Consider the following 16,548-nt stretch of genomic DNA (forward strand, 5'->3'; position numbering starts at 1 on the left):
ACGCGCTCACTTTCCCGCCCCCTCCCCCAGGCCAGCAGCCCGCCTGTCAGGGACACCCCTGCGCCCCGCCAGGAGGGACTTCCCGGGCAGCCCCGGAGCCCGTCCCGGCCCTCCCCTCCCCCACCCGCCGCTCTCCCGGAGGTCCAGGTCCGGGAGATGACAGGCGCTCCCAGGAAGCCGAGGGCGGAGTGGCCGAGGAAGTCCGTAGGCCCCGAGGCCTCCCCAGGCGCCTCTACTCACCGTGTCAGAGGCCGAGGCCCACAGATGAGAGTGCAGGCAAGTGGGGAAGAGGGGACGGCCGCCACCAGGCTCCTCCGCTCCCGTGGTCCGCGGCGGATCCCTCCCTCCTGTCAAGAGGCGGCCGACGGGTGAGCGGACTGGCGGAAATGCGAGAGAGGAGAAGGGAAAGGCGTGGGGCTCAGCAGGGGAAACTGAGGGGAGGCGGGTCCCGCAACCGAGACGGGGATCGTCTCCCCCTCCGCAAAGCGAACCCAAAATGGCGGCGGGAGCGGCGGCGGCAGAGCGGCGGCGGCGGCGGCGGCGGCTCCTCGGGAGGAGGGAGCGAAGGGCGCCTCGCGCCCCCCCACCTCCCACTCCTCCCTCCTCGGCTTCTCCCCCTCCGCCCCCCCGCCCCCGACCCGGGCGGCGGAGCGCGCACGCCCGCCCGCACGCGCCGGAGTGGAGCTGGCTCGTCGCTCGCGGCTCCCACCAACCACCGCCTTCGGCCGCCTCGCGCGCCCGCCAGCCCGTACGCGCTCGCTCAGGGGCGCCTCCGCGCACGGCCCCCCGCGCCCCCTCGGCCCCTGTCAAGCCGGCCCCGGCGCGGGCCCTCACGCGTACCTCGGGCGGCACGAGCCCCAGCCTCCTCCTCCTCCGCCTCCTCGTCTTTCCTCCCCCTTCCCCGCCCCCACTGCCACCAACCGCCGCCACGGCCGCCGCCGCCTCCTCCTCCGGCCCCCCCGCCTTCCCTCCACTCCTCGCGCGTGCGCCTCCCACAATCCCCCCGCGGGCCTGTTCCATTCCGCCGGCCGCGGGAGCGGGGGAGAAAAGGGCGGGCGGGCCGAGCGGCGCCGACGGCCCCGCCGGGAACTACCCGAGTGGCGGACGCACCCCTGCGACCGCTCACCTCCCGGGCCGCGGCCCCGCGACGGCCGGCTCGCTGCCCCCTCCGCGCGCGGGCCGCGGCGAGCGGGTCGCGGACGGCCTGGCGCCCCTCCGCTGGGCGGCGGTTGGAGGCCGCGGCGGCTGCGCGTTGAGTCCTTCCTGCCGCTCGAGCCGAGCTCGCGTCTCCGTCGGCGGCCGAGCGCTGGGGAGCCGGCCCTTGACGGTGTCTGCCGTTCACCGCGTCAGGAGGACTGACTGGCCCGCGACTCTCGGTGAGGGATGGGCCGGCACGGGCGTGGTGCCCGTGCGGGGAAGGAGCGGGACTCGGACCCCCAGGGCACAGGGAGGGAGGCCGCTAGGGCAGCCGACCCTCCTGGGGGGCTTCCTTCCGGGCTCAGTGTCGCGGACTTGGGACCCGAGGAAGAACCGGCGCGGTGGGCGGCTTGCTTTCCTTTCTTTTTTAACCCGGCTTAGATTTTTCGAATTTCGCACCACTGCCTGCACGCGATGTTTTCGTGCACTACTCTCTCCTCGTGGATGGACGGTGCATTTTGAACCCCATGAGGCAGCCTGAGGGTAGAGGATAAAGAAACCATGCAGTTCTAGTTCGGTTCTGGGCTCGATCTTCCATGTCTGGTGTGTCCTTCAGAGAGTTATTTTTCTTAGTTCTTTATCAACAAGAAAGGAAAAACTGGACATAAAAAATTAGTTAACTACAAATCTGCCTTCAGGGTTGGTGTGTCAAATAATAACATGTAAAGTAGAATTAGCTCCTAGGCACAACTAAGCGCCGACTATTACGTTATCGTTCACACTACTGTTGATGTTGATAAGGTTTGTGGGTGTAATTGGTAGTGTGCGTCCTGTTCCTCCCAATCATTAATAAAAAAGAATGCAAAACTAGGCCTATCAGATTTCTGTTTCTCAAAACTCTGTATGAACATTTACAGACATTGGATTCAGGGGAACTATAGACTATTACAATACACAGAAAATCCCAACATTTATCTAGTAGTTTGCAGTTTCACCCAAAGGGCAAAGCAGAATAAATTAAGGGAGGGATCTACTTGGGTTTCCCTTTCCTTCCAACATCTGCGGACGTCTAGGGATGAGGGAATAGTTTGAAAATCATTGTGCTAGACTGATCTCAAAGGCCTCGTCAGCTCTCAAGTTCAAGAAGACACTCCTAAATGTTCCCCTTACCTTGTTTCAACATACGCATCAAGTTTTGTCTGCTTGCTTTGTTTTTTTTTTAAGGTAAAGAGGAAATCAGTTTTAATTCCCTATGTATTTGCTTTTCCTAACCGTGTCTTAAGTCCCAACTCTTTCAGGGAGCCCGTTTAAGTTGACATTGATGTTTCTTAAATTGTGTTATGTATGCAAGTGTGTTACCCTACCAACACGTTTTTAATTTTATTCACAATAGTGGAATATTAGCAATGTTAATATTGTTTATATATTAAAAACTGTCCAAACTTCAATAAGTTGTCCATGGTAAAAAGTTACCCTACCAACACATTTCTTTTATATTTTATAGTCTGGTGCAAAACGAGTCATGGAAATGTTGAAATGAATTACTTAACACATGAGAGGGGAAAGAGTTAACCTTGGTGGAATACCATGCCAAGAGAACGCGTGTTCCTGTTGAATCCTTGTAATAAACACTTAGAAATAGATCATCTTATCCCCATTTTATAGATGAGAAGCCTGAGGCTCAGAGAAGTCCAGTAAGTTTAGAGTGGAGTTTGCCTGTCTCTTGAAAGCAAAATCATTTCACTACACCATATTGCCTTCATAGTAAAATTTCTCATCAGCAACATAATGCATATGCTACAAAGAAAAACGTGCTTGTAACGGAATTCCACTACACTATATGTAAAGAAAGTTACTTATGGTCTCTGCCTTCAGCTAACATTCAGCAACTGCACTCATGATTTGTCAGCTAAATGGGTGCCCCAGTGTCTACCAGAGGCCAAAATATATTTGGTACTCAATATTTTGAATAAATTATAGTATTGAATCAATGAACACTGAATTATTTGAACCAAGGAAGGTACGGAAGATAACATAATGGTTCCTCCAAAGTCCACATCCTAATCCCTGGAACCTGTGAACATGTGATGGCAAGAAGGAATTAAAGATTTGGATGGAATTGAGGTTGCTAATCAACTAACCTTAAAATAGGGAGATTATCCTGGATTATCTGATAGGCCTACTGTAATTATACGAGTTCTGAAAAGATGGAAGAGGGAGACAAGAGTCAGTCTCACAGTGACACCATGTGACAAAGACTTGACCAGCTATTCAGGCTGTAAAGATGAAAAAGCCTCTAAAAACAGAAAAAAAAAAAAAGAAGAAGAAGAAGAGCACCACATTCTCTGCTAGAGCCTCCAGAGAGAACACAGCCCTGCCTGCAGACACTGATTTTGGACTTCTAAACCACAGACCTCTAAGATGACAAATTTGTGTTGTTTTATGCCACTTAGTTTGTGGTAATTTGTTACAGCAGCGATAGGAAACTGACAGAGAAAGGGGAACCAAATCCTGACTAACCTCTCAACCTCTCTGTCTTGGATTATTTGTGCTTTCATTTAAATGAAGTGTGTGGTTTAACTGAAAGTTTTCTTTAAGAACAGTGATAAGCACTCAGCAAAGCTGCTAGATTGCCAGCACAGGCTCCTTGTATCACGCCTCTTACTGCGCTTCCTAGGTGTTCGTGGTTTTTACAAATGGAAGGCAAGACCCTCCAGCAAAAGGATTCCTTCCCCTCACTCGCTTTACTGCGGTGGTCTGGAACCAAACCTGCAGTATGTCCGGTCGCCTGTGCTTCCCTATTGCTGCGCTGGGCTTCTGGCGCCAGCCCTCAGCTCTACGGAGAGCTGGGCTCTGGACGTGGCTGGCCAGCAGCACCCTTCGCTCAGCGGCCCTGCACTTTCCCACGCACTTCCCCACCGGAACAGAAGCGATCAAACATTTATTTCATCCCAGCTTCCTTGCTGGGATGTTGACTAAATGCAAAATAGATAAATAGGAAAAGCTCTTCAGTATTAACTTTTAGAATAAAGGTTCAAATGTTAAAGGAAATTTTAAAAATAAAACGTACTGGAATATCATCGGGATTGACTTTCCACGGCACAAGGTGTGGGTAAATGCTATATAAGCGTAACATTCTCTGAATAATCTTCTATTTAACAAGAACTGAAATTTTTGTCTGGGTACCAAGGTTTTAAACTCCTGCTTCAGACGATTCCCTTTCAGCAAAGGAGCAGTGCACACTCCAGACTGCCTGGGTTCAAACCCCAGCTCTTCTACTTGGTAGTTGTGTAAACCTGGGTAGAAACTTAGTAATAGTGATCAACTGATGTTGTAAGTCATTTAATCCTTACATCAATCCTATATTTAGATACTACCCTTATATCCATTTTAGAAATGAGGAAACACACACAATGTTTAAGTATTTAGTTCAAGGTGACACACCAGGTAAGTAGGAGAGCCAGGTTTCAAGTCCTAGCAGTTCAGGTGGACTCCATGCTTTGAACCATTCTGCCATTCTTGCCACTGTTTCCTTGTCTGTGATTCGATATGATCACATCACCTACATCATAGTATTGTTGTGAAGAAGCAGTGAGTTAAGTCACACAAAGCACTTTGAACTCGGCCTGCCATGTAGGAAGTGTTCAGTACATGTTAGCTATTGCTGTCGCGGTGACTTGAGTGTTTTTGGAGCCTCAGATTTTTTCCAGTACTTAGTAGCTGGGGGAGTATGTGCTCCTTACGCCTCTTTACCAGCACAGCCCTTTGATCTCTTGTCCATGTCAGTATTAGAAATTGCTCTTAGTTTGGTAAAAGTTCTATTCCCAGAGGGGGAAATGTCTGGAAAACAGGCTAGTTCATGCTCTTGTTTTACAGATAGGAAACCTGGGCACAGAGAGGAAATAGTTTTACAAGCTTAAAACAATGTTACTTTTTCCTGTAAAGAATGTTATGTGAAAGGTGCTCACCTGAGAAACCAAAGGGTCTCTCAGACACTCTAGAGGTGGGCTTAGGTGTGTGATTGGAAACGGGGACCCACTATGACACAATCTGAGGCATCAGGGTTTCCTATATGGAGAAATATACATACAAAAATATCCATACAGAATAATTACTTGTAGCTTTAAAAGATTCACTAGGGGGTTGTTGATTTAATTTTTAAAAATTTACTCTGCCTGGGTAATAGCAACCCAGTTCAGAATTCAAAAATTACTGAAGACACCACTCTCCCTCTTTTCCTGTCCCCAGAGGGACCCATTTCCTCTCTCTGACGGCAACCAGTATTACGAATTTTTGTATGTTATTCAAAATGTTTACCTTTTTACAAACAAATTGATATATTTTGCCCTTTTTTTTTTACACAAATGATAGCTTGCTATATACACTGCCTGCTTTTTTTATTATTATTATTATTTTTTTTTTGTACCTAATATGTATTGGAGATTTTTCCTCATTAGTACCCAGATGGTTTCGGGGTGGTTTTGTTTTTAAACAATGGTATGGTGTTCGATTGTATGGATATGCTGCTTATCCACTGTTGACAGATATTTAGGTTCTTCCCATTCTAATATTAGAAACAGTACTGCAATTGAACAATCTAATATACATACGGCCCCCTATGTTTTTATTACATCACTATAAAAATGGTTTTGCTGAGGTCTCATAAAAACTTTTTACCATGGAAACTTTATTGAAGTTTGGACAGTTTTTAATATATAAACAATATTAATATCACTAATATTCTATTATTGTGAATAACATTAAAAATAAAAATCAAGGAAGAAAATTACCTGCAACACTAGCACAGTAAGTAGATCAGATTGTTTTGTGCAGATCTTTTTCTTCGAGTCTGTCTGTAGCGCGTATGCATCTCCATGCCAGAACCATTATTATCCACACGTACAGTGGGCTCGATGTACCCGAGCCCTAACATTCTAGGGTGTGGACCGTGGGCACATGTGTACACTTCACATGCCTCTTGTGAAGCCTTTAGGGCCGTCTCTGATGTTTCCCCCATCTGCAGTCAATTTGTTGAGGAATTTTCTAGGTTTAGTTTGTTGAGCAATACCCAGAGTATCCTCTCGCCTACGCAGGAAGCAGTCGGAGTCCCTTCCATTTCCTTCCTCCTCTGTGTTCTGCATTAGAACAGTTAGTGAAGTTCCTCGACAGTTGCTCCCTTTTCATTTGGAGATGAAGTGCGCAGTTTCTAGCAAAAACACTAGAGGTGTGATACTGAGAGCTCGGAGGAGTTTGCAAGGGGCTGAAGTGTGTCATCATCAGTGGGTTTCAGAGAAACCCCTTACTTCTGTAGCCCTGATTTTGCTCTAGGAATCCCAACTTGGGGAGACAGGTATAATGAGGATTGTAAAATGCAGTGTAACAAATTCTATGTATTCTAACAGAGATTGTGAAAACAAAGAGATCAGTCTCCATACACCAAATTTTTCCTGCAGGGCTCAGGATTTAGAACAATCTTTGTGAACCTCGGCACTACTGACAGACATTTGGGGCTGGGTGATTCTTTGCTGTGGGAGCCCCTCCCGGGCCTTGCAGGACGGTTAGCAGAATCCTCTAATCCGGAAGTTTGGCCTCTTCTCACTAGGTGCCAGTAGCACCACTCCCCCAAGTTGTGACAACTAAAAATGCTTCCAGACATTGCCACATGTCCCATAGGGGGCAAAATTGCCTCAGTTGAGAACCACTGATTTAGAAAAAGAATTACTGATCATCAGGAAATGACATCAGTAAAGTCATGGCAGATAATACATCCTTTTTGTCAGAATTCCTAAAATGGTAAATCAGAATAGTGCCATTATGTACATATCACATCTTCATTAAAGTAACGTGTTTGACAGTCTCATGTGGCTTTTTGGAGAAATATGCATTGAATGTTTATTTGGTTGAATAACCATACCCAAAGACTATGTGCTAGTTAAATGGGTTAAAATTCCTTAACCAATGACATCTCTGCTGTGGTTCTCATGCTTGGCTGCACATTGGAATCAGCTAGGGAACTTGGAAAAATACTGATGTCTGAATCTCACTCACTACCAGAGATTGTGATTTAACTGGTCTGAGATGCAGTCTGGGCATCAGAAGTTTTAATTATACCCAGATGTTTCTTCTGTGCAGCCAAGTTGAGAACCACTGATCTAGGCTGCAGAACTCTTCCGGTAACTGTATCCTGTTCATCGTTACTTGAATGACATCACTGAGGATATATTTTTCAAGTTTATAATTTTCTTTTTTTTAAACATTTTATTGGGGAAGGGGAAAAGGACCTTAGTGGGGAACAGTGTGTACTTCCAGGACTTTTTTCCAAGTCAAGTTGTTGTCCTTTCAGTCTTAGTTGTGGAGGGCGCAGCTCAGCTCCAGGTCCAGTTGCCATTGCTAGTTGCAGGGGGCACAGTCCACCGTCCCTTGCGGGAGTGGAACTGGCAACCTTGTGGTTGAGAGGATGCGCTCCAACCAACTGAACCATCCGGGAGCTCAGCGGCAGCTCAGCTCAAGGTGCCGTGTTCAATCTTAGTTGCAGGGGACGCTGCCCACCATCCCTTGTGGGACTCGAGGAGTTGAACAGGCAACCTTGTGGTTGAGAGCCCACTGGCCCATGTGGGAATCGAACCGGCAGCCTTCGGAGTTAGGAGCACGGCGTTCCAACCACCTGAGCCACCGGGCCGGCCCAAGTTTATAATTTTCACAAAAATTTTAAAGGGTAGTAATATGTACGTGATAGATTTCAAAAAATGAAAGCTCTCCATTTGCGGGATCCTGTACAGAAAGGACATTAGCAGAGAAGTTGGGGAAATCCAAATAAAGTCTGGAGCTTAGTTGATGGTACTATTTGACAATGTTAACTTCTCAGTTCTGATTATTGTGCTGTGGTAACGGGGAAGCTAGGGGACAGGTGCAGGGAAGTCCTTGAGACTGCTTTACACCTACCTCTGTCGATCTAAAATTTTTAAAAGTAAAAACAAAAAACTATCACAAATGGTTACCACTTGCAACTACTTACCTGTGTGACAAGATTTCTAATATTATGCATACAAAATAAAAGCTGATATTCATTTGATGCTGAAACTGATATGAAACTGAACCTGTTTCATCATTTCTGATTTAGCATTTCATCGAAACAACTTTTGGTTCTCATTGGTTAACTTTTATAATTAAACGTTTAAAATTGTGACATTATAAATTATTAATAAAATATCAGCAAACTGACATAACGTTCAAAATTAATAAAATGAATTTTAGTAATTCACTTATTCTTAGCTAAGATCAAAATCAACAAATAGCTGCACAAATAAAAGACTGCGGCCACCTACGAAGAAATATGGTATTAACAATGAGGAATGTAGCTCTTAAGTCCAGTAACCATGTTTACATCCAGACGTCTTCATTTTCTAGCAGTTTCCACGTCGGAAAAACTGATTTTACAGCTCTTCCCATAAAATGGAAAAGTCTCCTTCCCCCGCTTTGAAGCTGGGTTGGCCAACAATAGGCTGCGGTAGAATGTGACAGAAGTCTGTGCTGGTTCTGAGCCAGGTTTGAAGAGGTACTATGTTATTTCAACTCTTGGACCACTGCCACCGCTATGACGACAAATCCAGGATACACTGCTGGAGGTTGAGACAGTGTGGTGCAGAATCACTCCAGTTGATGCCAACCTTGACCAGCCAGCCAACCTTGGTTAGATGCACGAGGAAGCGCCACAGAGAGAACCAGGCCCGGCCCAGAGCAAAAGAACTAACTGGCCTGGGACCGCAGACTGGAGCCTAAGGAGCAGTTACTGTTTTCAGCCCGAGTTTGGGGTGGTTTGTTATGCAGCAGCAGCTCACGCAGTGAAGCTCATGTAGACAGCGCATCTCCTGGCGGGGGAGTCATGCTAGCTTCTGCTGTGGCTGCTGTTTCAATATGGCTAAGTGGCAGCATTTTTAAATACCAGCTTTACTGAGATTCACATACTATAAAATTCAGTGTCTTTAAAGTGTACAATTTGGTGGATTTTTAGTATAGTCACAGAGTTGTATAAGCACCATTATCTAATTATAGAACATTTTTATCTCCCCCAAAATAACCCAATCAGTAGTCTCCATTCTCCCCTCTCCCAGCCCCTGGCAACCACTAATCTAATTTTCTATCTCAGGAGATTTGCCTGTTGTGGACATTTCATATCATTAGGATTATACTGCATGTGGTCTTTTGTGACAGACTTCTTTCCCTTGTTTAGAAATTCACACATGTCGCAGCAGGTATCAGAACTTCATTTCTTGCTTCACTGAATAATACTCATTCTATGGCTACACCGCATTTTATTGTTGTCAGTTGGTGGACATTTGGGTTGTTTCCACATTTTGGCTGTCACGAATAATGCTTCTGGGAGCGCTTGTGCCCATGTTTTTGAGTGTACACGTGTGTTCATTTCTCCTGGGTTGTAACTCGGAGCGGGATGGCTGGCTCATTTGGTAAGGCCACGTTGAACCTTTTGAGGAACTGCCAGACCAGACTGCTTCCCAAAGTGGCTGCACCATTTATATCCCAGCAGCAATCTGTGAGGGTCCCAGTGTGTAGACAGTGGCAGGGGCAGGGAGTTGAGTTAGTTGAAGTGGAGGGAGAATGACAAGAATTAAGAAAATTGAGCTGGCATTAGTGCCAGGTGGGGCTGGGTACCAGGTAGGTGAGGTTCCTGGTAAAGATGGGTGCTGGACGGTGTTGGGCACTGGGTGACTGTGTCTTGGGGCCCAGACCACCCCAGGTCTGAGATTCCCAAAGCTTCACAGCCTCTTTACCATTTGCTGTGGTCTGACCTTTTCGTTTTTCCCAATATGGTGGCTGGGAATGGTCTCACTGTGGTGGTTTTCATTTACATTTCCCTGGTTTATAATGAGAATGAAAATCTTTTCCTGGGTTTACTAGCCATTTGTATTAACTTTTCTGTGAAATGTCTGTACGTGTCTTCTCATTTTTTAAATCAGTTCGTAGGCGTTCTTTATATATTCTGGATACTAATCCATTGTACAGATATCATTTCTCAGTTCTGGCTGACCTTTTCCCTTTTTTTAAGCGTGCAGGGACAATGCTGAAAGGAATGACAAGGCTTATCTCCAGGGTCCACAAGGTGAGTCCTCACTGACCTAAACACTTTGTACAAACTGCTTGTAGATGGATTTATCATGCCCAGAATCAAGTGCTCTGGAGAGCCTCAGCTGACTAGTGCTTTCAGTTACAAGTTTACACTCAAAAGAACAGTCCCGGTTCCATTTCTCTGCCCATGGACTTCACTCCCAGCTGCCCTACAAATCTGCAATAGGTCTCAGTAGACAGTTGTGCTTGAGAACTCAGCATATCATAGGATAACGGTTATTTTTTTACAAAAATAAAGAGCTTGATTGCAGTTATCTTTATTAAATTTTATCAATATTCTCTAGTTGTATTAATAATTATCAACCCTTAATGAAATATTTTAAAGGAAAATGTTGCCAATTTAGAACTTCAGCATCTGATAGTTGAATAAAATAATAAAATCATATATGAAAAAAAAAACATTCTGTTGCTTTACTCCATTCTTTCATTTATTTAGGAAATAGTTTTTTTAGTACCTCCCATATGGCAGGTACTCAGGATTTTAAGGTGACTCATTTCACTAATGGTTACTATTTGTCGGGCATTCATTGTGTGCCAGGCACTGGGCTCAGTGCTTTATTTCTTTAAATTCTCGTGACCAACTCATGAAGTAGATAATATCTGTTTCACAGATGCAGAAATTGAGGATTAGAAAGGCTGGGAAGTTGCAGAGCCCAGACTAGACGGCAGGTCTGTCTGACTTAAGCCTGTGGCCATAACCGCTGTGCTATATTGTATTTTCGGGTCCACATTCTCCAGGACCTCAAAGCCCAGTCGCAGGATCATGGAGAAATGATTGTCACTGTGGTGCTATTACAGCACCCAGCGCGAGCACCTAACCCAGATCAGTAGGACCCAGAGGAAATGCTCCCAGAGCTGAGTCCTCAGATGAGAAGGAGCCAGAAGGGCTTAGTCACTTCCATCTGATCGTTTAGTTACAAATTAGATTTCCTAGAAAAGCAGCCCCTCCTGCTACAGGATTCACAATAAACCTATGTACATAAAATAACCCATTGGGCAACAGAGGGATAGATTCTGGCCCCAACTGGTTACGTTAAAGGCTAAACTTTCTTTACTGGCAGACAACGATGTGAATCCACACTGCAGAGATGTCAGTGAGAAGTCTGTTGCTTTGTAGACAGTTTAGAGTAACTGGTTGGCTCGTGAACACCATTCGTTCTTTCGGGAACTACGTGGTGTTCACTCTGGAACTGTGCAGAGGCAGCTGCACATATGGTTGTTTTCTCTGGAAACGAGACTAGTCGGGTGATGCCACATATAACGCCGTAAGAGGGAAGGAATCCATTTTGCTAGCTCTTAATTTGCTGCAAAAGGCAGTTAACCAGTCTTAGGATTCTTGTCGAAACAGCACCACCTCGTGGCCCTTGAAGGTCTTTAATTTTACACCGACTGCCGCTTGCTTTGGCCATGGTGCTTTCTGTCCCCTCACATTGAAAAGACAGTCGTATGAACACCAGGGTGTATTATTCGGATGGCTCTGCTCAGCTGACAGCCCCTGAATTCTCACGGGCCTAACACAGCACATAATCCTGTCTGATGTGTATACATGCTTTGTGTTGTGTTTGCTGTTGCTGTATTTCCAAAGTGGTTTGCAGGCAAATGTGGGAGGGGGTAGGCAGAGGGGTAGACAGTCATCTTGGGGTGCCATCTCAGCACGGAGAGTTGAAGGTTGCCGCAGCAGGGGAAGAAAAGAGAGGATATCCACTCTTAGCCGGCTCTGTAGAAAAAGGCACCTGTACTTCACGTACAGCTCGTGAGCCAGAACTAATCGAATGACCCCAGTGTATGCCCAAGGGGGGCTGGGGATGTAGAGAAGTGGCACATTCGGTGAACACGGGTGTGTGCTGTTCTCAGACAAAGTTAGAACGACTCTCATACTTGACCCTATTGCGTTCTGTTAAATCTCCCCATTCTGGTTCAGGGATCTGTGCAGTCCACGGAGGTGTGTGTGCAGGGTGCTTTCACCTAGCTGGGTGCTGCACGCACACCCTATTACGTGTCTCGAATGGAAGAGTCTTCCTTCCAGGGCACAAGTATGTGTCTTGTGTCAGGTACCAAGAGAAGGAGATCCAAAAATGAATAAAGCTGATCTCTACAAGTGTGTGTGGCCTAAGAGACAAACCTGCGTGTAAGGTACCATGATCTGATCAAAAGAATAGAGATTTTGGAGTCAAACAAAGTTGGATTTAAATTCTGGCTTCACTACCTACCAACTTTGTCACCTTAGGCAAAATTACTTAATTTCCCCCATTCTTGATTTCCCGCATCATAAAACAGGCAAATGATATGCTACTTACCTTCCAGGATTGTTGGCTCAAAAATGTGTGTAAAACACTATAGTGCCGAGCCTCGAATAGACACTCAATTAACAAAAGCCATGAATGCAGTTCGAGGCCCAGAGAAAATGTGGACTGCGCTATCAGCAGAGAGGGAAAGGTAATGACTGATGACTGGAGGCCATCTTCAAAGAGGACGTGATGTTTGAGATGGGCCTTACGGATGAGTAAGACTTCAGTAGGGAGAGAGGGAAGGTGAGGTCGAATGAGGAGTATAGAGGCATAAAAGTGAACACCGTGTTATAGTGCAGTCACATGGCCTCGAGCTCACACAGGAACGAGAACGACAGGCAGGTGGCAGCCGTGGCCTTGATTTCCATGCTCAGGACTTCAGGGCTTACTTTAAAACCAGTAGGAAACCAAGCTTTTCCATTCGATGAAGGTTAAAGCTGTTATTTTGGGAGGACAAATCTTTTAGACTATGAAAAGATGGAAAGTCAAGGATTTAGAGGTAAAGATACCAGTTAGAAGGTTGGCACGGAGTTCAGGGTCTTCTTAGGAAGTGGTCGTAAGCCTTGTGGGGGTGGCACGACACACACTTCCCGTACTCCCGAGCAGCGTGGTGAGACTAGAAACACCGGCAGCTTTCCTGTTAACCTGCTCATCTACCAGTCGGCTCCCTGGCTCCGGCCATCGCTCACGTTCCTGTTCTCCCGCTCCTAAGATTCCCCTGTACCTGGCGTCTTCACTTGTACACAAGGCCTGTGACCCTCAGGCTCACTTTGGGGGTTCTCCGGTTCGCACTTGGCCAGATCTGTCTCCTGAATTATCTTCTCCCCCACCCCTCCCCAGTTCAGCACTTTCCATGTGCAGTTCACAAGTTGCCTGTAGAACAGTTTATTTTCACTTTTCTGGATACTTTACACACTCCCTTCTCCTTTTATCAGTAGACTCTTGATTCCAGGGTATAGCCAGCAAGATAGTTGGGGTGGGGGGTGGACTTGTCCCTGTCACGCAGGAAGCTGCACTAAACCCCTGATAACTGTATAGTACTGACCATCATTCAGCCCTATGGAGAAGCATTGAAAGAATGGTCCTGTTCAGGTTGGTAATGGCTGTGCTGTGGTCCCCAACAGACTCTAAGGAATTGTCCTTTCCATATGACACAGAGCCCTGACTCAGCAACATGCTGGAACAGATGCAGAGTGTGGACAGAGCATTGTCAATAACACAGGGACCTGCTTTACATAAAACTAAACTGTATGTTAGTGACATTTTTCCCTGTTGCAGACCTGGCTTAAAGCCTACATGTTGTAGCAAGCAGAAAAAGCCTTACAATTCCAAACCACTAAAATGGTTTCTTTTATAGTTGGACCCTGGACGTCTTTTGCACACGGGGACCCAGGCACCCCAAAACCTTGCTGCTCACCTGGACGACCAGGTTTCAAGTGAGAGGCGCAGAGCCATTTCCCGCACCAGTGAGAATGACCCGGTGAGTTGCTCATGTGTGTATGGGTTGTTTTCAGGGCTTACAATTAGTGCTGCTGTCATTTTACGTATCAGGAAAATTAAAGCCTAGAGAAGCTAAGCACATTTCCATGTCGTCACACGATGCACCCAGGACAGCAGGCTGAGACCAGGCCGCCCCATCCCTGTCTGCTGCCGTGGTGACGGGACAATCGGGCAGGTCGGTCCGCGTTTGTTCTGCTGTCATCGCACCACTAAATGCAGCGCTGCTGGGCAGGGTAGGCACGTGATAAATACTTGGCAAGTCGGTTCTTTAGCAGTTAAAATTTAGATGGGTCAGCAAACTTTTCCTTAAAGGACCAGGTAGTAAAATTGTAAGCTTATGAGCCAAAGTGGTCTCTGTCACACGCCTTAGCTCTGACGTCGACAAGTGGACGTGGCTGGGTTGCAGGCAAACTCTCCTCAAACAGGTAGTCAGCCAGTTTCTGAACAAACCCTGGTACAGAGAGGCCTAAGATCACCGCGCGGCAGTTAGAGAACCCGGTTCTCCTCATAACCAGTCTGGGGCTGTTTCTGCTTTTCTAAGTGGATTTCCGGGTTCTGGATGGGGAACTAATGACTTGCTGAGAAGACCAGCCCTTAAAGGGAGGGTTGTCAGCGGGAGCCAGGGTTCCAGCAGGATCCAGTGTTGTATTTTCTGCCACAGGCCTGTTAGGCTGGATGCCGATTTCTCCTCTCCTTCCCCAGCATCCTTGCTGCCTCATAAATTCAGTTAGTTGTTGGGGCTGTGCTTCATTCAACAGCTTTTTCTCTCTTTTTGTTCCTGTCCCTACCTTCTGAGTCGTCCCACCTTAACAGGCGATACTGTGGGTGTGGGAGGGGAAAAATAACTCATTACCCCAATGCCTTCTAGCAGGGCGTGCTTTCTTTCTGCCTCTAGTGTTCAGCTATCTGCACACTCACAAAATGAAATAGAGCAAGTGAATGAATTCATCGAAGTGTCCTTCAGCTTTCCCGGTAATTGTAGTCCCTTTATCTGCCAATTCCCTGGTGTTTCTATGGAAACAGCAGCATGCAGATGATGCTGTCACATGACCGGAGCATCTCTATACACGGCATAGAAGAATCCAGATGGCAAGAACTGACTCTGCTACCTCCACGTCTAGGGCTTACTGTTGCCGAGCAACGAGCTCCATCTGTGGGTGCTGGGGGGCTGACAGCAGCTTCATAGACACACAGGACTAGGGCAACGAGACGACCAGCACGTTATGTCTACGATAAGAGATGAAAGCCACCTGTTCCAGCTCTGAGAGAGAGCTGTGTCCTCGATGGGGTCTGTCGCCCTGCCTGTGGCCCCATTACACCTGTCGCATCTGTTTCCTAGGCCAAGCACGAACAGCAGCACGAGGGCCAGCACTACAACATCCCCCTCTCGGACCTGAAGGCCCTGTTCCCCCAGGGCCTGCCACCGCGCTACGTGAAGCAGGTGCTCGCACGGGGGCGGGGCCAGCGCGCAAGCTGTGAGCACATAGGGCGGGGTTAAGTGAGCAGGACACTAAAAGATGAAATTTGAGTCAGAAAAAACAGATTCAGTTACTGATTATCTTCTGTGAATAGTGCTGCTGCTATAATTACTTTCAGGCCATGTTTATCTCCTTTACTTAAAATCCTTTTTGAAGCCAGGCAAGATATTCTTAAATAAACAATATCCTGCTCTTTTCCTTGTGTTACCAACAGATTTCTAGAAACTTTGGCAATCAAGTAGTTGTTAAAAACGAATTTAATATTTTCCATAGGAAAGTATCGTGACAATAGTTCATGTGCTGCAAACGAAAATCATAATGTAACTTGTACGCAGTTCGGTTACTGTAGGCTGTGCATCCGAGACGTGGCCGGACAGCCACACCCTCACTCTCCTCTCTCCTTCCCTTTGCGTTAGGTGAAGACATTCAATGAAGCTTGCCTGATGGTAAGGAAACCAGCCCTCGAGCTTCTGCATCACCTGAAAAACACCAATTTTGCTCACCCGGCTGTGCGATACGTTCTCTGTATCCTTTCCTGCCTGCCCGGCTGTATTGAGCCAATGCTTCCTCCCTCAGATGGGGGAAAGAAGCAATGCAAGAGTACTACTTGTTGACAGTAGAAGGTCACCTCTGGTCATGTTTTCTTTAACAACAAATGCTTTAGATGGGGAGAAGGGAACAGGAAAAACCCTCAGCCTTTGCCACATTATTCATTTCTGTGCCAAACAGGACTGGCTGGTACTGCATATTCCAGATGGTAAGCCCTTCCTGTCCCCACGATGGAGTCTGTTCTGTCACTGTGATAGCCCGTGGCTTTCATATGCAACAGGGCCCTGCCCGCCATGGGAGAGGCCTTGGCTCCAGGTGCACAGGCCTGAGCTCGTTCATAACCTCGTTGCATTTCTGACAAGCAGCGCGCAAGGAGAAGTAAATGCAACAAGGAGAAATTCTGCTGAAAGCCTCTGGGAGCCTTTCAGGAATAAGGATGAAATTCTCTGGCC

General features: G+C 46.9%; 2 protein-coding genes and 1 long non-coding RNA gene across 13 annotated transcripts in view; 1 reads left to right on the forward strand and 2 right to left on the reverse strand.

Annotated features, from left to right (window-relative positions):
* ASH1L (ASH1 like histone lysine methyltransferase) overlaps positions 1 to 900 on the reverse strand; it is a 115,562-nt gene extending 114,662 nt beyond the window's left edge. For 2 of the 5 annotated variants that reach the window (XM_033092167.1, XM_033092163.1), the window contains exons 1-2: positions 841 to 900; positions 241 to 377 (exon numbers count right to left, since the gene is read on the reverse strand). The gene's annotated coding sequence lies outside the window, so the exon portion shown is untranslated. Of the gene's footprint in view, positions 1 to 240; positions 378 to 840 lie in introns of those variants that run through there. The other 3 variants (XM_033092165.1, XM_033092164.1, XM_033092166.1) reach the window with 2 other exon arrangements.
* The window catches only part of DAP3 (death associated protein 3), a 22,775-nt gene continuing 6,227 nt past the window's right edge, over positions 1 to 16,548 (forward strand). The window contains exons 1-6 of one of the 5 annotated variants that reach the window (XM_033092208.1): positions 1 to 276; positions 10,202 to 10,255; positions 13,927 to 14,049; positions 15,409 to 15,510; positions 15,964 to 16,072; positions 16,212 to 16,304. In XM_033092208.1, the coding sequence (XP_032948099.1) occupies positions 157 to 276; positions 10,202 to 10,255; positions 13,927 to 14,049; positions 15,409 to 15,510; positions 15,964 to 16,072; positions 16,212 to 16,304 (601 nt within the window). In that variant the 5' untranslated portion in view covers positions 1 to 156. Of the gene's footprint in view, positions 369 to 1,161; positions 1,377 to 10,201; positions 10,256 to 13,926; positions 14,050 to 15,408; positions 15,511 to 15,963; positions 16,073 to 16,211; positions 16,305 to 16,548 lie in introns of those variants that run through there. The other 4 variants (XM_033092206.1, XM_033092207.1, XM_033092205.1 and 1 more) reach the window with 4 other exon arrangements.
* LOC117014401 (uncharacterized) overlaps positions 10,278 to 16,548 on the reverse strand; it is a 17,753-nt gene continuing 11,482 nt past the window's right edge. For 2 of the 3 annotated variants that reach the window (XR_004421512.1, XR_004421509.1), the window contains exon 3: positions 10,278 to 12,390. This is a non-coding gene — a long non-coding RNA (uncharacterized LOC117014401). Of the gene's footprint in view, positions 12,425 to 16,548 lie in introns of all 3 variants that reach the window. The other variant, XR_004421511.1, reaches the window with a different exon arrangement.

The sequence above is a fragment of the Rhinolophus ferrumequinum genome, chromosome 22 (genome assembly GCF_004115265.2).
Source record: "Rhinolophus ferrumequinum isolate MPI-CBG mRhiFer1 chromosome 22, mRhiFer1_v1.p, whole genome shotgun sequence".
Classification (NCBI taxonomy): domain Eukaryota; kingdom Metazoa; phylum Chordata; class Mammalia; order Chiroptera; family Rhinolophidae; genus Rhinolophus; species Rhinolophus ferrumequinum.